The 24,656-nt window shown below is 40.0% G+C and overlaps 2 protein-coding genes and 1 long non-coding RNA gene across 4 annotated transcripts; 1 reads left to right on the forward strand and 2 right to left on the reverse strand.

The window, feature by feature from the left end:
* The first annotated feature begins 416 nt into the window (after positions 1-416).
* Positions 417-22,754, forward strand: rassf4a (Ras association domain family member 4a). 2 transcript variants are annotated; one of them, XM_079362265.1, is made up of 11 exons: positions 417-505; positions 8,133-8,201; positions 8,352-8,427; positions 17,562-17,668; positions 17,820-17,899; positions 18,537-18,706; positions 19,135-19,236; positions 19,322-19,373; positions 19,894-20,036; positions 20,888-20,985; positions 21,803-22,754. In XM_079362265.1, exons 2-11 carry the CDS (start codon positions 8,149-8,151, stop codon positions 21,870-21,872), a joined length of 951 nt encoding a protein of 316 aa, XP_079218391.1. In that variant the 5' UTR covers positions 417-505; positions 8,133-8,148; the 3' UTR covers positions 21,873-22,754. The 2 variants fall into 2 exon arrangements, with proteins under 2 accessions (XP_079218391.1, XP_079218392.1); XM_079362266.1 differs by having other exon boundaries at positions 19,915-20,036.
* On the reverse strand, positions 3,908-6,221 carry LOC306836070 (C-X-C motif chemokine 10-like). The gene is made up of 4 exons (XM_079362970.1): positions 6,140-6,221; positions 5,620-5,749; positions 5,423-5,506; positions 3,908-4,470 (listed from the first exon to the last, which is right to left on the reverse strand). The coding sequence occupies exons 1-4, from the start codon at positions 6,204-6,206 to the stop codon at positions 4,338-4,340; spliced, it is 414 nt and encodes a 137-aa protein (XP_079219096.1). The 5' UTR covers positions 6,207-6,221; the 3' UTR covers positions 3,908-4,337.
* LOC306835613 lies at positions 14,286-15,516 on the reverse strand. The gene is made up of 2 exons (XR_013780676.1): positions 15,359-15,516; positions 14,286-14,940 (listed from the first exon to the last, which is right to left on the reverse strand). It is a non-coding gene; the product is annotated as an uncharacterized lncRNA (long non-coding RNA).
* Positions 22,755-24,656: the final 1,902 nt, after the last annotated feature.

Raw genomic sequence — 24,656 nt, forward strand, 5'->3', positions numbered from 1 at the left:
CAACTCCAGTCCGATGCATTCTCCTACCTATCATTTGTATTGCTATCACATTTTTACACCATAATATACAAAGGATGTAATTACATTTCCAGGATATAAAATTGGACATAAAATTGCATCCAAAGAAAACAACTGTGTTGACAAGGCTGGTTTATTAAACAGGTTTTTCAGAGATGATAATATTGTGTTTCTTTGTGTCGTTAAAAGATTTAAAGACTTCAGAGACGGGTGAGGATGAGGAGGAGCAGCAGCACTTAGAGGCACCTTGACCAGGAGGAGAGGGAGAGGTATACGCTACCCTGGCTCTGTTCACCCCTCCCTTCCTCAACGCTGATTGGCTTAGACGTATCAGCGCTGATTACTACTGGCTCGTCCTGTTGTCAGTTTTATCCTCCTGCTCAGAATACCGCTCGTGTGGGGAGGCATGAAGACAGAAAGATAAGCTGGTAGCTGGATACATCGCTGCTGGATACACGGAAGAGCACGGAGGACGCTCTCTGATATGGTAAGAAGAAAAACATGTTTATGATCAATAAGCGAAGAACTCAAGGGAGTCATGCTGGTATTAAGACTGAAATCAACACGATGCGTTGTGACAAAAGATGTTGGAAGTTGGTCTCTAACGGTGCGTCAGTGTTGTGTATTGAGTGATGTAGATACAGTTGTGACAGGGTTGTAAACTTTGTTTTTTTCGTGCACTTAAACCTGCTATAAAACTCCACGTTCATAGTGTTATATATCTTCAGGGCAGGGTTTGCTTGCTGATAAATATGTTTCTCTTCATAGTGTTTTCTCTTTCATTATAATAAAAAAGATTTTTGCTACATTTGTGATTGTGCGTCATTTGGATGGAGACCTCCTGCACATTTTTACGCATGGGGATGGATTGTCTTTGGGCGCAGCTGCCAGATTAGGTGCGATAATTGGATACGAATCTCGCGATGATCAAACCAATTAGCAGACCAAGAAGCGTTTGAGCTTCTTTGTCCATGGAGGGCGCTTACACTCAGAGGTACAGAGCAATTTAATCACAAGAAAGGAGAAGGGAAGAGAGGAGAAGATTATGTAAATTCACCCAAATCTGAGAGAGTGACCCCCATCTTCTCTAAACCTTTGGTCCACCTCCTGTGCAGCCATGTGCAGAGCTGAATTATTCATAATAATGGTGAGAGACTGGGAATCTTTAAGTGATAGAATATTTATGCAGCCATTATAGTGTATGAATAAGTATTAGAGATAGACTGACCATCCCATTATGCAGCCACATTGTCAGCACTTTCCCTGGACGAAAGTGGAGGTGGACACAGGTCATTGAAGGGAGGGAGGGCTCCTAATAATTAATGCTATTACATCAGTGATTAATGGAACAATATTGGAGCTTTTATGTTCGGCTAAAGGTCTAAAGCTCAGTAGCGGTGTGAATATAACAGCCGTAGCTGTGCAGGATAAAACATCTAAAAGACAACGTATGAGCGACTAAATGTCTGTTTATTCTGCTCTCAGTAATTTGCAGCTCATCTCTGAGATCACTTCCCAGTCAGACTGCTGTGGTCTGCGCTGGGCAGTCTGTGTTTCCTGGTTTCTGTGGCGAGGATGTTTGCTCACGCAAGCATTTTTTCTCTCAGTAACTTCTGTTTCAGATGCGGGAAAAAAGAAGTTGAGCTCGTGTAGCACTTTTAAAGTCTTCTGACTAATCAAAGCACTGTTTACATCGCAGGTCACACCTGCCTACTCACACGCTGATGGCCGAAGCTGCTTCGTCTATCAACCAATTAACTTATTAACCAGCATGTTTCACAGTGACTCACCTGAAGACTCTTTTACATGTGCTGCAGGAGCAGGGGATCGAACCCCCGACCCTCTGGTTGAGAGAAAACCCACTTTACCAGACCAAAGGCAATCCATCCCCTCCTCCCACATAACACAGACTCTCATCAGCCCCACAGTCAGAAAACTGCTCAGTGTACAATACCGAGTGGTGGAGATGATGGAGCAGTGTTACACGGATGCTTAGACTGTATTGTTCATGCTGGTTTCCAACTGTTTGGCAGTCTCAGCAGCTCACATAACATGCTGTGTTTCCACGTCCATGTACGTTACCAAGCAGGTACACAAGATTTTGGTCAGTGTTCATTTAGTTTAAACCTTTTTGTGCATAAGGCTCTCTGATGTCCAGGTACAGTGGACAGGTAGTTAAAATGTCTGTCTGCGGTGTCTCGCTCAGGGTCAGATATTCTATTTTGCTCCGTTTTCTAGTTGATTCTTTTCAGTGTGTTAAGAGGGTTTTTATTTTCATAATTTCCTAACTTTAACTGATAAACCTTTCTTTTATCACATGATCAAATGATGCACTGTAACTAAAGGGATTGTCCCATAAGGTAGTGATAGTACCAGTACTCAGCCGTCAGCACGGAGGTGTAAATACATTTGTTCCACATTCAGCTGTTTTCCTGCAGGTGGTGTCAGAGACCATAATCCTTTGAAAGCGAGATAAGAGTCTCTTTTCAGCCGGCTGAGCATGCTCGACTCCACAGTTTATGTTGATGTTCCTGTAGAGAATGTTTTAAACAGCAGATGGCAGCATTACCGCACCAACAACGTGACTGTGGATGGTTAGAGATATCTGAGATCTGTTTATAGCAAAGAGTAAAAAAAGGGTTCTGGACATTTTCTTTTCCTTTGTACTCCTACTGTACGAGAAGTGTGTGTGTGTGTGTGTGTGTGTGTGTGTGTGTGTGTGGGTGTGTGTGGGTGTGTGTGTTTGCTTCCATAAGGTTGAGAAAGTGACAGTGTGACAGTGTGAACACATCCCATGTCTGTGTCCCGGGTTCAAATCTAACCTGTGGCTACTTTCCTGCATGTCGTTCCCCACTCTCTCTCTCTCTCTCTCTCTCTCTCTCTCTCTCTCTCTCTCTCTGTCTCTCTCTCTCTCTCTCTCTCGTCACTGTCTTGTCACTGCTGTTGGTGCTTAATATACAATTATTGTGATGTTATCCATTAAAATAACATTGAATTTGTCATTATTGATAAGAAGTTGTATATAGAGCAGGTTTAGATTGTTGTGGTTTGTAATCTGCACTCTTGTCCTGAACGGCTCCCATCTTCTCTGATTGTAATCCTGCTAAAAAATCAAATATGGAAAAGTCCCTTGAAGACCTTCACAGTACAAAGGCACTCTTGTTCAGTAGTTTACTTTCACTTTCCATTTTGCCAGCATGTGCAGTCAGGCTTTCATTGACAGAGGATCTCATATCAGTTTTGAGTCTTTACCAAAAGGGGTTTAAGGTGAAAAACACCCAACAAGTGAGCACATGCACTGGCTATTAACTGTGTGTGCTGAGAAAAAAAGCCTGTGTGTGTGTGTGTGTGTGTGTGTGTGTGTGTGTGTGTGTGTGTGTGTGTGTGTGTGTGTGTGTGTGTGTGTGTGTGTGTGTGTGTGTGTGTGTGTGTGCTTTTGTCTCTTTTTTTTTTCTCTCTGTCTTGTCACATGATTTACAAGAAATCTTAGCCGGTGAGTCGGCATCATTAAACACTCGCTTTCACCTCTCCACGCCCTGATCACCATGGCGATTGATCTGAACTGTGCGACAATGAAAGGCCATAAAAGCGTCTCACTGTAACCTCTGGTATGCACAATTAATGCGGTTCTCTTACATTAAGTGGTCACGTCTGCTTGAATATATATATGAAACTACATTTAACTGTGTCTATAGTTGGCCGCTGTTTTAACTGTGACATATTTGTTCAGATGTTTTCAGGGAGACTTGTTTGCTCTGTGCCTGACGCTGACTCACATCCTGTAGTTTATTAACTAAAGCTGAAGCTGTGACTTAAGTGACCTCTCATATCCTGCCATCATTTGCGTCTAAAGATAATCAGGAGTCTTTACAAGAAGTGACCCAAACAGTCAGATTTTCTGTTGTATTTATTAAGAAAACAAAGTCTTTATGCATAGAAAAATAAATACAAAAACATGGTGTCTTCTGTTAGCTTTGCATAGAACTACACATAGAAATTACATTGACCATTTAACAGAGTTATAACTGTTAAGCTTTATGACTAGCCTCCAGGGCTTAGTGTTTAACATCACATCAGTCATTCGCACAGAGACAATCACTCCCCTGCTCCCTGCACAGAAGGAGCTTTTGATTTACACCCCAGAAAGAAAACTTTACGGGATCCTGATGCTGGAGCAGTGACATTTATAGGAAGAAAAGTGAGAGACTGCTGTTCCTTTTATCAGCCACTGAGGGCCCAGACTCCAAAGAGTAGCAGCAGTCAGCGTGTGCACACTTCTCCCCTCGCAGTAGCTTTGGATCGGGTGTCAGGCAGGTCGACTACTGAGCGTCAGAGGATGAGGATTTCCTGCCAAGACCTCGGCTCCTCTGTCGACTCCTCTGGCGCTGACCTCCTCTTCCTTTTCTTCTCCTCCTCAGGCACAGTTTTGCATCCCTACCCAACTTCTGAGCTCTAGAAAACAAACAGGAGAACAAACACTTAGCCTGAAGGTAGAGCTGTGGTATGATCCTTTCTGCAGCCAGAGAAGGATTACTTGTCGACTGAAACAAGTTAAAACACTTTTGACTGTTTTTCAACAGTCGTGAAACATGCTGAAATTAAAATGGATGCCTCTAAAGGATCTACAAAACTAAAAGACACAGTCAGTGGTGTGATATCTATTTCTAGAACCGCAATTTTAAATGCCTCTTATGCTGTTACGGGGTCGGTGTCAGTTGACAATTAATTGCACACTGCAGAAACTGACTGTCTTTACCTTTTTTTAAGTATTGTAAATATTCACAGTGAGTGATGCATTTGATTGTCAAAAGAAAACAATGCAATGTCAGGAAAAACACATCCATCATACAAGTCATAAAACGTGGCTCTTTGACCGCAGGACTGACGAAATCAACGCAAACCAAAAGTTCCTCGCAGGTAAGATGGTTTAACAATCAGTCCATGCTAGAAATGGCTCATAAAGCTTCACCTAATTACGACCGAAAACTTAAAATGAAATAAAAAATGACGATGTAACATAACATGACCACTAATAGCTGACACTGTTTTCTGTTTCTAGAGAAAACATTTGATGGAAAGACACAGAAACCGCCCTGCGAGGTGATTTGTTGGGACAAGAGTTGGCTTGGCAACGAATATGAGAAAGTTGGCTGTATTTACAGGAAATACGAACCCCTCTTCAACCAACAAGGACACTCTCCTCGAGTGCTGTTCAACATTTATGTCATAAGAATACAGCATTCAGTGATTTTTTATTTTATAACCTGAATTTAAAGATTGCATGGTATCCTGAATGTCTTAGAAAACCTTTAAAGAAGAAATGTTTTTATGACATAGATGCCATAAATTGTCTTTATAATCTTATCAACACGTTCACTTCAGTTTAATTGATAAGTGCTCTTACCTGTTCCAGCAGCGGATCAGTTGTTTGCCGACCGGAGCGTCCGGATTCAGACAAATCGTGTCACTGTTACTCTTCAGTGTCACTCTGAAAAACACGTGCAAACCAACACCTTTAATCTCACTTGTGTGTGCACCCGTGTGGTTTTATATGTGTGTGTGTGTGTGTGTGTGTGTGTGTGTGCAGGATGTGATACTCACATCACTGTGATTTTATTACAGCTGGCGCTCTTTGGGAAGACGCTGAGCTCTTTCAGCTGTCCTCGGACTCCGTTTTGTGTGTTTGGACACAAGCATCTCCCAGGGACGAACGTGCTGTCTGACTCCCTCACTGCACAGACGCAGCACACACACACACACACAGACACAATAACAGGATTAACAGGTTAATTCGATACAGTGCGACAGCAGCAGGGTTTAGTTACTGCAGGTTCACATGCTCAGACAGCTTTGTACAAATAAAAACCATAGAGTGCCGAACTACTAGATATCTGTGTGAACTCGCAGTTTTTAAAAAAATTAAAAAAGATTAAAGCGCCTATAACTTTCACTGATCATGTGTATCAGCCATGCCCTTCATATGAATGTATCACAGTAATTTCTTCTTATCAATCAGTCATATTTAAGTTGTCTGTGCGGTTTCCTCTCTCCCTTATGTTTATGAAGCACTCCTTTGTCAATAGAGAAAAACAGGAAAAGCTAATAATCCTTGAGTCCTTACCTGTGATCAGCACACAGCAGAGGCTCAGGAAGGTGAGCGGGCACACAGAATGGAGATGCAGCTTCATACTGGAGACGAGCAGAGCGTTCACACTGAGCCCCTCAGCTACATGTGTGCTCCTTTATACTCCATGCTCCTCCCCTCTCCTCCCACACACTCACAACTGGGCTTTCCAAACCAGGAAATTCCCCATTCCACTTTCCCTTCAAAATATCAGGACACAGGAATTTGGGATGCAGGGACCCCCATTACTCTCAGTTTGTCTTGACACCCAGAAGGACACAATAGTGATTAATAGGTTTCCCTTTTCTTTTAGTGCAACATGCAGACAAAGGAAACAGAAAACTGACGATGCAGACTGGTTGTTGAGAGAGACGAGACTTGGCTGAGTCATGTTTTTAATCATGTGTATGATGTAAAGTGTCCACAAGACGACCACCCTAACGATCCTTAAATGAAAGTTCTCAAACCTTTCATTTTATTTCTTATAAGGGAATATATTAATCATTTGATCCGTGGTAAATTGACCATCTTATGCAGCACTCTTCTGCAGAGAACAGCCTCTGCCATCAGTGTGTGAGTTGATGTGAACGGGTCGGTGTGACTTGCAATGTAAGAGCGCTTTAAGTAGCGACTGAAGCTCCAGTCTATTTAGCATCGAAAAGAGATCGAGACTTTTAAAAACCGAGGGGATCTGAAATAGTCCAGCAGCTGTATTCTTTAACTGTGGTTTTACTATGACTGAAGTGAATCCTGCTGTCTGAGAGAGTGTAAGTAAATAGAAAAGTATAATAGTGACAGAGAAGTATAGATGTTTGTTTCGAATGATAAACGTGTCATTAAACTTTAAAGGTTCTGAGAATAACAATGGTGTCAGTCTGTAAACAGACTCAAGTAACATAAATGTTATAAAGATTGAAACAATCCATTCATGTCGCCGTAAAGATAAGATATCAAGAACCAACAACATTGTCGTCAGCATACATTGCATTTAGCATTTAGCTAATAGAACATTTTATTTTTAAGAACAGCCCAGTGGATCGACATGTAGTGGCTCCTAAAGACGCAGCTCTTTTTGATGGTGTTAAATCCAAAACTTCCTACTTTTTATGTCGTCCAGAAGTGATTTAATTATAGTTCTTGTTTATAGTTTTACTGCTGCTGATTTCTGTTTGATTCTTTTATTGGACTGATGTATTGTCCGTACAGCACTTTGACCAATGTGAGTTGTTAAGAAAAGTGCTTTATAAAGGAGTTTGACTTGATATGATCCAAAATGATATCTTCTCTAAGTCATGTGATGTTTAAATAAAGTGGAGCTGAGTGTGTGTGCGCGCGTGTGTGTGAAGCTTTGCCACAACATGTTACCTCGATCACTCCGTTGGCGCTGTGTCAACAACAGCATGTGATTTCTCGTTGTTGCTCATCCCTGATTTTCCCACCGGAGCAGTTTATTCAACAGCATTCAATCAAAGAAATATTTCTATGCTTCACCAATAATAAATATAAACAAAAAATCTTTTTTTTATTTTTTTGGTTTAGTTTCGCACCTGTCAAAACACACAAAAAAACACACCCCTTACTGACCTGCCCCTTACTCAAAAGGAAAACAAGAATTATCTGGATGATCTGTGAAATTACGATCACTTGGCGATAAATACCAAGGTCACATAGAACAAACACTTCAGTCTTCATTTCCACAGAAACAAAAAGGAAAACACAAACCGCCAGTTTCATACAGTCTAATAACTTTCTCCTTGTACATTTTCTTAAACTATAATATCTGAACACGGCTCTTCAAGTCATTCCACAATTTAATTCCTCCTAAAACAAAAATACACCTCAGGTTTAAAGTTGTCACTTCACTTCTTCAGTTCGAATGAATGTTCTGTCTTGGAATAATGAAATCAACATGTTATAATCCGTCATTAGTTAAGATTGAACACACGATCTTTATGTAACTTTTAATCTTTGTCTCTTTTCTTTGCCACAGCTGTGTTTGAGTCAAAATGGATGAGCGTCAGACCCACGTGAAGCTCAGCGAGGAAAAGCTGATACCAAAGTGAGACCGTAGTTCATCCACTGCACATTATTCATGCACAGTAAAGTGAAATGAAAGTGGGGATTAAACGTATTAAATGTCTTCCTTGTTTGTATTGTGTCAGAGGTGTAAGTGCTAATCTTTTCTTTGTGGTTTTGTGTGCTCATTCAGGTCTGACATCCTGTCGCTGCTGAGGACCTACAACTGTTACCACGAAGGGAAAAACTTCCAGCTGAGGACTCGGGAGGTAAAACAAAGCTCAGACACGATCACCTGACAGGAGAAGGTTATGGTGGAAATAATACGAGTTAAGTGGAGATTTTGTGAGCATGGCAGTGCCAGATTGCAGGACATGTTGCTTTGTTAAATGGGTCACACACATACCAACACTGGAGCCAGTTAAACCAGCTCTTTGACCAAACAAGCTGTGATCGTGGCTGCAGTGCAGACCTGCGAGTCTTTGGATATTTCCCAACATGCCAGGAGGCTGGCAGACCACAAAAAGCCCCCTTTGCTCTCAAAATGAAACTGGAATGAAAGGCGGGAGAGACTCCAGGTTTTTCTTTTCTACTATAACCGCTTAGTAAGGTATTTCCACATTGAACGTTTTGCTGCTGTGGGGCGTCTGCACGGCTGTTTGCAGGAGTTGGATATTTGTTTGATAATCATTCTATGGCTTTATGGTCTGGAGTTCCCCTTTGTGTCCACCAGCATGTTTTTACATTGTGTGAATGTGTGTGTGGTTGAGTGTGTGTCAGTGAGTGCACAGCAGGGTGGGTAAGATATGTTGTTGCGCACTCAGACAGACCCACTACATTGTCTCAGACTGGGAAAGTCCTCCATGAGGCCGCAGACATGATACGGACACATGTAACATACACATGTGCAGACGGATCTGTGAGGTCACACTTCACAGCTTCATACAACATTAACCATAAATAAGGAAGGCAAAGCATGACTAAATAACTCTCTTTAATGAGGAGCAGTTTGTTTTTATGACAGAGAATGACTCAACATGCTGCATTACACTGACCTACTGACGTTTTAGACGGGACAGATTTGTGCCTTAGGACACTGTCAGTGTTCGACCTGGAGACCTAAACATTTTTATAAACACAATGTTGCATTAAACATTTAAACTTCTTAGTCCCCTCTGGTTCAACAAGCTCAGTTTGAACTTTTAGAACATTCTCATTTCTAGTTACAAAAACAGACATGCTGTTTATTTTCACTTTCCATACGGCTGTATTGGAATAAGTTACCAAACTCCATCTGATCTGCAGAGTCCTTTTTCCACTTTGAAGAAAGACCCAGCTCTTTCATGAAAAAGTACACACTTACCTATACTGATGTAGATGATACTGAAGATGCTGTTGATGAGTATATTCATGATTGAAAATCAGTATTAAAAATATACATGCTATACACCCTGTGCCTTGCCTCTGTGCACTGCCTGAGGACTCCTTTGTCCGATCAGATTTGAAGCTGTTGCATTTAGTGACGTTGTAAAATAAGCATCCATAATGATAATTTTAGCCGTGTAAAAAGTAAAAAGAAACGGGTGGTCTATTGAAAGCAAAAGATGACTCTCTTATTTACTGTTCAGTTTGTTCATAGTCGTTCTTTATTCCCTAGAAATAAAGGACCCATTTACATGTCTGTAGTTTGTAGTCCTATAATGAGTCGCACAGATTTCCTGCTTAATGCTCCATATATCCTTGATGATGTGAAGTCTTATCTCTGTGTCTCTTGTACTAACTAATGATCTACCTGTGAGATGAGTCATCTCAGATTACTGTTTTACTGTCTTGCTTGAAGGTTTTTTGTAATCGCTTCCCACTTAGGCATGTTTCTGCCATATTGCACAATAAATGTGATGTAAGTACAGTCGACTGGAGCAGAGGCAAGAACAATCCAAACATCATTGTCTTTGGTTTCCATTGATTCACCCTGTGAGGCTACAGAAGCTTTATGGGCCTTTGAAACTGCAGAATACAAAGAAGCTGACTGCAAAGATCATTTAGGAGCTGTTCACTGAGAATAACCATTGTGCATTTATAAAAGGAAGTTTGTTTGGGTTGGCAGGGGGCTCAGGAAAGGGTTGAATGTGGACGGTGTACATGGGATGATCTGGGGTAAAGGGGTTTTATGTGAGGAAATGAAAGGTGGTCAAGTAATGACTGGAGCGGTCAGAAATCTTGGGGCTTAGGTTTGTGGTTTGACCAACGAATCCTCAACTTTGTTTTTTGGAGGAAACACTGGAGGGCTTTAGAAATAAATAGGCAATAAAAGTCAATCAAATCAGTGACAGTGAGAGTATCAATGTTGAATATTCTTGAAGTCATAAAAAACTAAGCTTGCTTTTGTTTGAAATGTTGAAAAGAAATTCAATTACATATAGTCTAATGTGCCAGGTTTAGAAGCTGCTGAAGATGTTGGATATGGACTTCTTGGGGAAATTACCAACAGTTGTCAAAACAATCTTAATAATTTATGTTTGTGAAAAGCCTTCCAAGAAAATACAACGCATTAGCACGATGACAGCTGTACCGAAGTATGTGTAGATCACACTGTGAGACATTATCTGGGTGATTTGGGTGAAGACCTTCTTGACTGCTGACTCCTGAAAAGTGACTCATCAGATATTTGTGGTGATGACAGTCAACGCATTAAAATTCTTGGGACTGAATCTGGCGGGAGATCAGCAACTGGAAACTCCTAATGTGAATTTCTAGAAAAAAACAATGACTGTTTGAATGACTGCAGATAAAAAGAAAACCTGCAGACATGACCATCATTTCCAAAACAGAGCTTTACTGTGGTCATTACATGCAACTGTATAAATAATGAACCGCGCCACAGTAACGTCACAGATGAGTTGGTTGACTGCCTTTATGAAGACTAGCGTTTGGCATTTCGGCCGCCATGTGTGTTTCCTACAGCCTGAAGTGACCACATGTGAAGTAGAAGTTGGAGCTGGAGAAGGAGGAGGGGGAGGGGGCGGCAAACACCAAGTGATTAAAGTTAAAGTCTTTTTCTGTGGCTAACTCATTTACTGGCTATTTATGCTCTTGTTTCCCATAATGAAGATGCTGTTGTGGTGCCAGCTGACTGGAGCTATTCACTTATTAGACAAAAAGAAAAAAAAGTTATGGAGCATAACAGACTTGCAGCATGCTCACCCGCACATTGGAGAGCAAGCAGTGTGTGCTAACAACAGGAGCCAGCAAGCTAATCAGAACCAGACTCCTCATCGCTTCAGCCTGTTTTCAGCGCCGCAGGATTAAAGACAAAAACAATAATCACCCATATGCACGGCCTGCCACAAATAAATACATGTGTGACAAACCAAGGTGAGCGCAGAAACAGATAGTTGCCAAGTAGTGTACATAGTAATAAAATGCTTGAATTTAACTCACAAACAACAATAACAAAATACGACACAGACTCTTTTTTTGGAGGATCTTTCACGGCTATTAGCAGCGAGCAAGCCATGAAGTTTGTTCTATATTAGTATCAAATAGCTTCCAGCAGCCGCCTGCTACTCAAAGAGGAGTAAATTTAAGTGATGACACCTATTATTATACTAGGCTAAAACATGTTTCATTGTGCTGTAAAGTCAGTGGTTTTAACATCAGCTTAAACAGGGATTTACTCAGATTTGCACAATATGACGAGGCCACATGAGGAACTGCAGATATTTCAGGAAGAGCTTCATACGTGAACACAAACGGCCACATTTTTCACTGACTTTATTCAGAGTTTCTCCTGCCAGCCTCCTAGTATTTTTTTCCCGCAGAAAATCTGAGTGAGCTGATTTGACAAAGCATTATTCTTTGTACGTCATTTCTTGCCTCAGGAGTTGGCCTGAAATTCTCAAGAAGTTTTCAGGAGTGCATATGTGAACACAGCTTTGGTCATTCAATTATAAATGACTAAATTAAATTACTATAGGCGATTCATTTAGTCGGTTTAATGGAAATTAAAATCCAGACGTATAATCTGAAGGTAATAAATCACTCAGAAAACAGTCAAAAACTCATCTTAATGATCTCAATGTATTCAAAATTGTAAGATCATGAACATTTTATTGGCTCTGCAGTGTGCTGATGTTAGTATGCTCAAATGGAGGAAAGTATTAATTTTCTTAAATTCACATTATTCTCAGTTTACTGAAGACTGACTCAGGAAATACTTGGTACAAATTACTCTGTGTGAATTGTAGAATATTTTTTTGTGGGTATGACGAACAAGCTTCACTCCTGAGACACACAGACTCCTCATGTGAATGTGTGACTGTGTTAAGATCACAACGAGCCATAAACAAGCAGTAAACCAGCACACCCATAGGCAGAGCTTTACTGTGTTTGCATTGTTGGATTATGCTTCTTGAAAAGGCCTTTTGAGGAGGTATAGGGATCTGTATGTTTTTTTGTGAAGACATCAGGGTCATGCTCATCAGGTGTTACAGTGCAGTCAGGTGATGTGTCTTAGTCATCGGGTGGGAGGACATATCAGGTGCTTCCAGGTTCAGCGCCATCCACGGAAAAATAGCTCAAAATCGTCGAGGAGCAAACATGCCCAGACATGTGTCTAATGAGAGAATAACTGCATCAGGTGTGATAACGATTGTGAGCGCTCATGTTTTTTTAAACTTTCCCTTCTCACAGTTTGCGGGAGCCTGCACTGATTCACCATCACAGTGAGGGCCGTTTCAGTTCTGCTGGTTTGTGCTAAAGGACTAAAATTTAAAAAATAAAAAAGACAGTTTTAAACTCCAAAGCCTCCTGCTTTTAAATAACCTGTTCAGATTACAATTTGGTTTAGGCCTAAATTTTCAGTCAGATCAGAGCTCAGGAGCGGCTGAATGTGTCTGTGCTGGCTTTGTTGAAAAACCTCAAACATTACTCTCGTGAATGCAGCTCCCTCTAATGGCTGTTTTAGGTAGTTTTATTATAATGGGCAATTTGTAGTACCACTTATTACCACTAGATAGCAGGATAATGCTTCCTTTCTTTTTTGATTTGAGGCTCTGGTTTGGTTCAAAAGAAGGTATTGAAATGATTACATCCAGTTTTCAGAGCTGTTACATAATTTACAAGAGCTATGACCTCGTCTAGAGTAAAGACAATACAACTACACGATTCATCTCCCTCCACTGACTCCCAGTTTCTGCTTACATAAAAATCTTTTTCACAGCGACGGAAACAGCACTTGGGTCCATCATCCAAGTCTTCCACCCCTCTCGCTCACGACCCTCTGCCTATAAAAGGCACCCGGTTCATCTTCACAACTGGGCCCTGGGCCAACAAGTCTCCTCCGTAATCCCACGGTGGTGGGTTATCAAACTCCATTTGACTTTTGTAAAGTTTCATAAGATGACACCCGTTGTGAATTGGTGTAGTACAAATATTGATTGAAACGTACTTAATGATTGATGTTACTGAGGATGAAGATATTAAGCTGTTGATGAGGATATTTGTGATGTTGATGATGTAGCCGTTGATGTTGTCGCCTATGATGATCAGAGCAAAAAAAGTACCGGTAGCCCTTTTGTCTGATCAAACTTGAAGCTGTTCATCGGCACTTAGTGATGTGTTTTTGTACTTAATCAGGTTAACGTTGCTTTGGACAAAGACGTCCGCCTATTGAAATTGTTGAATTATAAATCTAAATTTATATTATAAATCTTGAATTTCCCTCTGGATCAATAAAGTATCTATCTATCTATCTATCTATCTATCTATCTATCTATCTGTCTGTCTGTCTGTCTGTCTGTCTGTCTGTCTGTCTGTCTGTCTGTCTGTCTGTCTGTCTGTCTGTCTGTCTGTCTGTCTGTCTGTCTGTCTGTCTGTGGGGGAGAGACAGCTCTCTGCACTGTTTTCTATTTGGACTCCAGTACATTTTTAAAATGCTAGCTGTCAGAGATTCCTTCGTTAATCTGTTAAATATATTTTGATAAATCGATTAGTACAATGAAAGGAAAATCTTTTAAAGTCTATCCCATGTTCTCAAATCTCCAGGCAACTTAAACTTCAAGAGTGTTGTTTTGTCTTACAAACATCCATCTCTTTTGTTGAGTAACTTTCGACAGAAAAGGAAGAAAAACGTTCATGATAATTTAGTTGTTTTTTTTATTACAACCACATAATTTACAACTTTAGAAATATAAAACTATGTAAACATGTAGACTTGAGTCCTCAGTACAAAAACAAAAGTATAAATAGATCTTCATTCCTCATAGAGCCGTCACCAAGAGTCCCATCACCCATCATCCTTTTTATCAATCTTAAATTGAGCCGGTTCTTCAAACTGTGCATAAAAAAAGTCCACCATGCAGCCATCAGGGCTCTCTCAAGTTCTTATCTGTCCAAAGAGCCAGTCTACAGGGTCTTTGCCTCTGCAGTCTTTTTCTCTGCTCATCCTGGGAGACGAGTCCTCCGAGCTGTTCAGACTCAAACTGTAAAGTCTGGAAGTCCTGAGTGTGCGAGGCGACCCTCGAGGGATTGAGCCAGACACAGAGAGCTTCATCTGAACCTTTGAGAGGTTCCTCAGCCTGGGGGACCTCTGGAGCCTGACGGGGCCGCAGCTTGGGGGCTCCACGGGGCAGGCGAGGGCTTGGATACTGCTCATGTAGTCCTCCGAAGACTGGGAGCTCTGGGCAGACTGGGAAGACGAGGGATGAGTGGGCAGGTCCTCAAGCGTCTCAGTGATAGTGGGTAAGAGAGGCAGTGAGAGCAGCAGACGTCTGTGTTTCATACTGCAGGGAGAGAAATAATAAAAACATTTAGATTGTTGTTCTCTGACAACTTTAACGACAAAAAAAACAAAATGAACTCAAAAAAATTGTTTCTAAATTTCTATTTGTCCAATTTTCTGAGTTTCAACTTTCAACACTTAAAAAAAAATAAAAAAATCTGACATTGTGTATTCGTTCAATTTAAAGTAAAACAATCTCAACATTAAATAAGCCACATTCAACTAAAAAGTCCAAGTGTGGTCCTTTAGTTTAAAATATAACTGATGTTCTTATGAGAGGTAAAAATAGCTACTGAATAAGATCAATATTCATATATCAAGAAGTTTAACAAGCTTGCAGCGCTGGCAGCTATTTCTTTTTAACTATGTTAACAAGCATATAGAAGTAGCTGATAAAGAAGAAGAAGAAACGCTCTCACCTTTGATGCAGCAGGTGAAGGATTGACACACGCAGAGAAAAACAGAGTGATGTGATGTGTCGTCCGTTCAGAGTCTGTCTGTGAGTCTGACTGGACCAGTGTGTGTTCAGGCTTTATAGAGGCAGGCAGAGGCTGAGCGATTAGCAGCTCGCTCTAAAAATAACTGCTGACCTTACTGACATGTGAGCGATCGTGTGTGTGTGTGTTTATGTGTGTGTGTGTGTATACGTGTGTATGTGAGGGTGTGTGTGTGTGTATACGTGTGTATGTGAGGGTGTGTTCAGGAAACAGAGGAGTGGCGGGTTGGAAAGGTTCAGTGGTGTAGCTGCTCTGAATGTTTATATTCCTGAAACAATGAAGCCCTGGGAGCAATCTGTCCGAACTCTAAAATTTCCACTCTCCTCTTGTTCCATCATTCCTTCGATGTTTATGCTAATGAAACTAAGTAAAAGTTGTGAGTGGCACTAAAACTGCGTTTATCTTTATAGTATTTCATCAGTCCACTGACGTATTAGTATTTAATTACTTTTACTGTCTGTGTAAAAGTAAGTATGTGTGTGTTTTTTTTTTTCCAAAACTGTTTTTCATTAAAAGCTTAAAGTAAAGAGTATCTAAGTCAAAGGGTATCCACTTTTCATGCATCAACGTGAACGGGTTCACATTCAGACGCTCGGATGGAATAAATGTGTTGTCTGTGTAACGTAAAGTCATAAAAGGACATAACACTGTTTCCATATGCGAGTCCTCAGTGATCACATGCTCCAGCAGGATGAATGGTAAACTGTTCAACATGACTGCCTTTATCATCATTTTTACAGTTTTACCGAGAATCATGTCAAATCTATTTCCCACGCTTGAAAGGAAGAATGTGTGACTTGTTGTTGTGTCCAGTAGAGCAGCATCATAAAAAACAAAAACAAACACCTCTGTCATACTGTATCCTTTGCTCTCCAACAGCATTAAGCACTGTGCACAAGTGGCAGACAAAATCTCAAGAGATTTAAGAGATTTTATCTGAAGATAAAATGCTTCCTCGAGACCTTATGGTTCGGGGCCGCAACAGTGAACTCTTCTGGTAGATTTTTAGCTCCAAACAGAGTTCAGGGGACTCATTTTTTTCCTTCTGAATAAAATGTGTGTATTGTTTTACTTCTCCAGCCTTCTCCATAGTGAACCTTTAATAAAGTATTTTTTAAATTATTCAACATGTGAAGGATTTTTGAAATCCTTTATTTCTGCTATTTAATCTATATTTGTGCACTTTTCTCTAACGGTTGTTTTAAAAAAATTATTTAAATACAACACTATTTTTTGGCTGTACTCCTTACCTCGTTATATTTTTGTTTGCCAATACAACCATACATAAACAGCATTTTGTATTTGTGTGCCTTTTCCATGATGTATATTTCCATTTATTTATTTGCCTGAAGGGAAGTTTTGCTCTAATTTAGAGGGCGACCACAGACCCCCGACTGGCAGCTCCTCAGCTGACCAATCTTACTCATACAGTTTAGACCATTGTAGTGACTTGCTTGTTGCTTTATGTGAAAAACTTAGGCGTAAAAATCTTTGTGACATTGATTTTCAGACTCGTCGATCAGCAGGAGAGCTGCCTTCAAAGATCTACTTTGTATTATGGGATGTAACGTTAGATACAGAGATGATATAACAAGACTTTATGATGAATGAATTGTGCTCTTGGGATTACTACTAATTTTGTTTTTATACATGCACAAAAAATGACATACTTTGCAATCTCAAACTTCAACATTCATACAACATACTGTGACCTAAAATTTGTTTTTTACATTTTAAAGCCAGCTGTGTATTAATCTTAAACATGATGTCACAGTTTCATCTCTGTACTCAGAACAGGAGTATTTACAATTTCGACCAGATAAGGGGTTTCGTTTTTATGGAATCAAAAGTCTAACCCCCCTCCCCACCATGTGTACGTGACCCATGGCAATAGTTCTTATTCTTATTATTGCTGATTTCTCAGACATGACTTGAAAAGGGCGGGTCAAACCTGGTGGGGTTTCTCGATGACTAGAGAGGTCACTCTGAAGCCATGAGCGACTGCTTCTGCACGTACACCTGATACTGAGCCACAATGGCAGACAGCCAGCAGGATATCCTCTCTGACAATGAGTTCTGATGATTATTATTGTGTGTGTGTGTATATGTGTGTGCGTGTATGTAGGAGGATGGAGGGCTTATCCTTGAAGGACTGCTGAACATCTACTGGGGTCTACGTCGACCAATCAGACTTCAGATGCACGATGACAATGAAAGATTTCGTCTGAACCGGTAAGAAAACCTCATCAAGACTCACACATAGACACATTGCCTTTATGGACAAACAAATATAAGAGAGAGGCTCAAGAAAAGGGCACACAAACACTGAGCATCCTCTACTGTGGCAGAAACATGAAGTGTAAATTTCCCTCTCTTTCCACAGAAATGATAGGTCCTCCTTGATAAAGCAGTTTTCAGGAGAGGCTAATAATAATTCAGTTGGCATTGAAAGCGGACTGGCTGGTAAGTAGCCTTCACGTGGAGTCATTTCTCAAAACAACACACACCTGCTGGATTAATACAGATTACCGTACTCACACACACGTGTTGCAACAGATTAGAGCTCCAAAGGTGCTTCATGAAGCATTTCCAGTGGAAAGGTTTGGGCACGTGGTGGGTGACAGATTACCTTGAGAGTCCATCGATATCAGATCAACTGTATAAATATTCAGGGTTAGTGATATTTGCCTTTTGAAGCACCTTTTTAACCACAAAATTTTTCTTGACCACAGTTTTTCTTGGTCATTTTGTGTAATCCACTCTCTTACCGGGATCACGGGTTTGAGTTACACTATAAACGTTTGTCACGTGTTGATTAATACTGTCTAATAGGCTTTAAAATCGAATGGAAATGCTGAGCCCTCAGAGATATTAGGCTTTATCATTCACACACTGGGTGCATTATCCACACTCTGTATGTGTATATCAACATTAATTTTTGTAAACTGCACTATAGGCTTTGACACATTGTTTTGGAAGAAATGCATTGTATATTGAATGAAATGTAAATAAATGAAAAACCCTTTAACTATTGGTGGTTATATCAGTAAAAAAAAATGGGGAAAAAAATCACATTGCGTACTTTTTTTTTAATGTGTAGGTGATGATGTCAGTGGTCTGGAGGAAGAGGATTCACCACAGCTGCTGAGAACCAGAAGTGATGCTTCCTTCATGCGTGTTCAGAGGAGGTCAAACACACGCACTGCCAGAGACCTGCACCGCCTGCGCTCACACAGGTTCTCAATCAACGGACACTTTTACAACCACAAGGTACCATTGTCAGATGTATAAGCCCACATGTGACTGTATCCCTTTGTTGACTGATGTCCAGATGCAGAGGGCCAGAAGTTTCCTGTTCGGATGCCCTTGTACTCATTCTGAGTTTCCCAATAGCCTGCTGTGAGCTGATTACACTAATGTGCCACTCATTAGTTTCTCCTGGATAAAGAGAGAGAGAGAGAGAGTGTAGGTGTAGGTGTGTGTGCGTGTGCGTGTCTGTGCGTGTGTGTGTGTGTGTTATTGAATTTATTCCAGCTGTGGATTGAGGGATTTCCTTTGTGTATTAGACATCCGGTTCAAAATGTTCAAGGTGTTTAAATCCAAGAATCTCAAATGGAGTTGGAAGTGTTGATGAAGTAAAGCATAAAGTACTTTTTGTACCTCTTTTGATTTGTGTGTTTTTTCTTTTATGCCTCCAGACATCTGTATTTACTCCGGCGTACGGTTCAGTAACTAATGTACGAGTAAACAGCTCAATGACGACTACACAAGTCCTCAACCTGCTGCTACACAAATTTAGGGTGAGCATTGAGACACATCAAACCCCTCAAGTGTTCCCAAGTGAAACCTTAGACAAGAAATAATCAGAGGTTTTGTTTTTTTAAGGTGGAAAATAAAGCTGAAGAGTTTGTCCTTTACATGGTGCACGAGTCTGGTGGTAAGTTGCAAACAAGTTTACACAGCACCCATTTTCTCTGACGTTGTAGGATTATGCTTGTTTACATCCAGGTACAAGAACAGGGAGTGCAGCTACAGCCCCCGCTAGTGGCAGGCGGCTTCATTGCAGCTTGGTTATACCATTCAACCAGGGCCAACATATTAAATATTAATAGTTCCTTTCATCAACTGGTATTTCTGATGCATGCATGATGACATTTAAACATTTAATCGACTAAATCCCTACCTTTAAGTGGAAAAATGGTTCTCAATCAGATGGAACAAAATTTCTCTTTCCAGTTTCTGTTCAATCTTGAAATAATAAGATGAAAATGTTTTTTTTTCACATTCAGTTGTTTTATTCAACTTGTAACCTTGGAAAAAAAGCATTAGCAAAGTCACAAGCTTAGTTTTCCACACTGCGGATGATGTCAGAGGCTGCCATGGGAATATAGTGAAGTGTGGTGTTGTCAATAGTTGTGTTGTTTTTTGTGTGTGAGTGCATTCATGGTCAGTTGTAGTCTTTGTTTTTGACCTTGTAGAGAGGACCCGACTGAGGGATGGTGAATACCCGCTGGTTGCTCGTGTGCTTTTCGGACCCTGTGAGAAAATCTCCAAGATCTTAATCACGGAGGTCGACCTGGGAGAGGAAGTCACTTATGATGTGAGTCTGGGCCTCCTGCCACACCTGCCTCTGTTCTTTCCATTTGTTCAATCAGTGACCCCTTTTAGATTTTTTGGACAATCCTCAATATAGACACACAATGATACAATGGAAAAATAATGGAGAGTTTAGTTAAATTTAGAGAGCTGAAGAAAACGATCCCGTTTCAGGACTGATGTAACAATAGAAGAACGACTGTGTGTTATGACTGGACTCAGGGATAAAAATAAACCCAGATTGTTGTAGCAGAACTTTTATGAATGTCTGTGATTGTAGTCAGACGCATAAATCAACTCAGCTCCTTTACAAGTTAAAGGATCAGTTCATCTAAATCACAATAAAGGCCGTCATGATTCACCTTTACTGGTATTAAACCTGAGCTTCGGTTTGTCTGTCCATGTTTCAGACTCAACATGATGGAGGTGAACAGAAGTTTGTTTGTGTTGCTCAGGGTGTCGAAAGATTACAATTGAACTACTCATTAGTAATGTTTCTTTCCAGGAATAAACTCGTGGTTACTAGGCATCAAACAGAGAAATCATTTTAGGCTGTTCTTATCTGAACTACTTAATCATTATGGGATTTTTTTTTTTTAGTTTGTAGTGAGTTTTGTGTGTGACTCAGAATAACTTTAAAGTTGTTCCCAGTGTAATTCTGGTGACCTTATCTGATAACACATTAGCACTGTGTTTCTCTCTACTGGAGAGATATCATTGTGTGCTCTTCACAGTAAACTTAATCTTAATATTTGATATGTGTAATGTTATTGTTTTTTTTAAGTTGTATCTGCAGATAGTATCATATCATCCAGGACTTCTCTTGCTGATAGGTTTGCAACTTTGTCTCCCCAGGTTGCCCAATACATCAAGTTTGAGATTCCTGTTTTAGACAGCTTTGTGGAAAAACTGAAAGAGGAAGAGGAGCGTGAGATAAACAAACTAACCAAAAAGTAAGTCAAGAGTTTCACTACTCAGCAAGGAGAGTTACAAAACCACTGACAAAGCGCTCTTTGATCACATGCTATTTCATTATGTGGGACCAATGTGCATGTCTCCTGCTGGCTCATCATTACCAAAGTGAAAAACAGAGCATTCAGTGAGGACGGAGTCTGTATGAAACACTCCTCTCTTGCTGTTTACACTATTTCTGTTATTGTAAAAATCATCACAAACTTGTCATTGATAGACCTGGTGATTTGTTATGTAATTAAATTATAAAGACATTGTATTAACATAATACTGCTGAGACAAATTCTCACTTATCAGCACTATTTCTGAACAAACTTTCACTCCTCTTTGAGTTATCTTCACCACAAACTTTTGCTCAGCTTTTTTATGGAGATAACTTTTCCCTTATCAAGAACGAACTACATCTGTGGCCTCTTCTACGTATTGTTTGACCTCTGATGACTATATCACATGAATCATTTAAAGCTCAGTGACCTTGTCTTAGAGAGCAACAATCAGGGAAGGAAGGAGACAAGAAAAACATCAGTGAGATTTTATGAGAATAAGAAAATAAAAACTTCAGGGCAATGCTTTTCCAAATGAAGAATCACACATCCTGAGCAACTCAGTGTCAGTGTGATATATTCACTTTTTTTTTTTTCAACTACAGAAAAAAAAATCATGTGCAATTGGGACAAGGACATGTCAGTGCATAAACACACACACACACACACAAGCACATGGGTAAAACTGATTCTGATTCTGATACTTGTAAATCCGAGTCAATCATTTGTGTGTTTTTTTTCTCCATCCCTGCAGATACAGTGCTCTGAGGTCAATGATTCAACATCAGCTGGAAGGCAAAGATCACACCAGCGACAGAGTATGAATGTGTCTGTATACATGTACGGAGAGTGACCTGTTTGAATGTGTAGGTGTGTGTTTGTGTGTGTGTGTGTGGGACATGTTTGGGTGCAACACTATGACTGTTGATTTACGATGGTAATATATGTGAACTGTAGCGCAGTGATCCTCAACTGGTCTAGACTCAGGACCCACCACCACCTCCGCCACAATTCGGAAGCGTGACTTACATTTCTGAATATCCAACCTAAGTTTATTACATTTTTTTTATCATCATTAAATGAACACAGATTCATTTAATAAAAAGTAGAGCTGAATGTGACGGTTAAAAAAGAAACTAAGCTTACCATAGACTTTTAGCATAATTGTTTTAACCGGAGACATGTTGTGACCCAATGAAAACAGCTCCACGATCCATTTTTGGGTCCCAATCCACCAGTTGAGAACCGCTGCTGTAGTGAATGTACAGATAAAGGTAGAATGATAAAGGCTGCAATAGACGCATATCAGACACAGATGCTTCTCTTTTAGAATTATAAATCTCAACATTTTGTAAGATCTGTTTTTTAATGTTATTATACAAAGAAGTTTATCACTGCTTTGATATCTCTAGTATATTCACTTTTCATATACAATTCTTACTGCACCTTTTCATATTTATGCAAGCTGTTTTTTCTGCTTTTTTCTAAGACTTGGACCTTTTTTTGTAATAAATCTGTTTTAAGTGTGGCCTTTAAAAATGCTGTTGGATCTCTGCTGACACCAAACATAACACAGGGCTTTAAAAAAAAGAAAACAGCCCTTTTTTTATTGTTTCCTGTATTTCCACTGAGACAGTAGCCCAGATTAGCATTGTTATACTGAGTGACCCTCTATGCCAGCTCGTTCCCATGAGCTCTGTGTGTTTGTGTGTTTTACTCGTGTGTGGGTGTTTATGTGTGTGCCTATCAACATTACGCAATGGTGGTATCCTGAGAAGGGAGGTCTCTTCCTTGTTCCCACAGTCTCACAAACAGTGAGTCTGTTGTAACAGTCTTGACCTTAAACACTAACTCAATCATTGTTTGATTAATCAGATAATAGTAACAATTAAAACCACAAGCAGTGATGAAGCGCCATAGGCACCCTGTGCATGTTGGTTTGTGTCGCGACTGTGGGAGTGCAACAGTAAGATGTGGCCAAATAACAGGCCTTACAGTTTGATTTGTGTAAAAGGCAAAGTTTGACAGTACACTGAGGCCACGCCCTTTTTGTGTAGAATAATTTGGAGCATTTCAAAGGTATATGTCATGGTATATTGTCAAACTTTGATGTCTCATGCATCTTTTAACCTTTTCAAAAGGCCTCCCCATAGAAGTTTTTTTTTCACCTACATTCAAAACAATTTTTCTGCATATTGACCATGACAGAACTTACATAAAATGCAAGGGTGCCCATTGTCAAAACTGAACAGCAAGTCCACCATTTTTTTAATGTACAAATAGTGACCCAATTTTACATGTTCAGACTTCCTTTTGTAGCTCTCTTTGTAACTGTGATTAAAAGCGTGCAGGTCGCTGCTTACTTTTGCATCAGTTAACAACCCGTGCAAAACTACATTGTTGTCTTCACGTCTACCTTAAACTTTGACTGGTCCTATCTATAAAATGTGAGTTCAGATATTGTATCTAACGGCTTGAAACAGTCACTTAGATATTTCCAATGAAATGCTTTGAATTAAAAAAAAAAAAAATTGATGTAACTCTTTACCTGGGAGCGCCAGCGTTGGAGTTTGGCACTAGTTAAAGGCCAAATCCAGTTGGCTGCTGGATGTTAGTGTTAGAGAAAAACTGATGATTTACTTTTTAGTATCTGCTGATATTTATACATCTGTCGTTGCTTTGTCCACATCTAAAAAGTCTTGTCTCATCTCATCGCCTGCATGCGTGATAGCCTTGACCCAGTTTTCTTATCAACTGTTCTCTCTCTCTCTCTCTCTCTCTCTCTCTCTCTCTCTCTCTCTCTCTCTCCCCCCCCCAAAAAAAAAAAAAAAAAAAAAACTAAACAAAACAGCTCAAATGAAACAATAACTGTGCCAGGTTTCTAGACCTATCCCTCAGCAGGTCAGACTGCTAATGCCAGCTAAACAGAGGATTTAGTTAACTAATTAATTGATTCTGTGTTTACATGATTCACAGGTCGGAGGTATCGTAGAAAGAGATGTCTCACACGGTGTGAAATAACTTTTCCTCCACTGTTGATGGTTGTTTAGGTCATTGTGAAGCAGCCTTTTAACATGACTGCACTGATAGTTTTGAAATGTTTTGTAAGAGGTTGAAATGACGGCTGTTTATTCTTGCATTAGTAAAGCATATAGCATTCCTAAAAATAATGAATAATGAACTTCATTTGTTAGAGCCATTTTTATGTTCATTTTTTGAGTGTGCAACATGTTGTTATTTGATGTAATTCCCTTGTTGCCACAGTAGATGGCGCACTTAGTGTGTAAGGCGAAGGTGCAAGTGGAGGTAATTCATTAGAAGATTGGGAGGTGAGCAGTTTATGGGAAGCACACTTTTTTTTTACTTGACTTGACTTAGCCTAACAAAACAAACCTATGAACCACTGAGGTGCTACGATATATTTCCTAAATCACCACTGTACTATAGCTAAAATTGCTCTTATTGGAGTTTAGTGTGGTTTGGTAACCTGTTTGTATTTGAATTTACTCAGTTTAATCCAAAATAATAGAGAGAGAAAAAAGTCATACCTGGTGATAAATGATGCCATGTGCAAAAAGAAATAAGCTCAAGATAACATCTATCCCAGG

This window comes from Symphodus melops, assembly GCF_947650265.1.
Source record: "Symphodus melops genome assembly, chromosome: 15".
In the NCBI taxonomy this organism is placed as follows: Eukaryota; Metazoa; Chordata; class Actinopteri; order Labriformes; family Labridae; genus Symphodus; species Symphodus melops.

What these genes read in the sequence shown, in the direction of transcription:
- rassf4a (XM_079362265.1), top strand. Translation starts at nt 8,149, where the DNA reads ATGGATGAGCGTCAGACCCACGTGAAGCTCAGCGAGGAAAAGCTGATA. An exon ending in GAGGAAAAGCTGATACCAAA is followed by an intron (nt 8,202 to 8,351) that starts GTGAGACCGTAG and finishes GTGCTCATTCAG; the next exon opens with GTCTGACATCCTGTCGCTGC. An exon ending in GACACTTTTACAACCACAAG is followed by an intron (nt 18,707 to 19,134) that starts GTACCATTGTCA and finishes TTATGCCTCCAG; the next exon opens with ACATCTGTATTTACTCCGGC.
- LOC306836070 (XM_079362970.1), bottom strand. Translation starts at nt 6,206, where the DNA reads ATGAAGCTGCATCTCCATTCTGTGTGCCCGCTCACCTTCCTGAGCCTC. An exon ending in TGTAATAAAATCACAGTGAT is followed by an intron (nt 5,507 to 5,619) that starts GTGAGTATCACA and finishes CGTGTTTTTCAG; the next exon opens with AGTGACACTGAAGAGTAACA. An exon ending in CTGATCCGCTGCTGGAACAG is followed by an intron (nt 4,471 to 5,422) that starts GTAAGAGCACTT and finishes TTTGTTTTCTAG; the next exon opens with AGCTCAGAAGTTGGGTAGGG.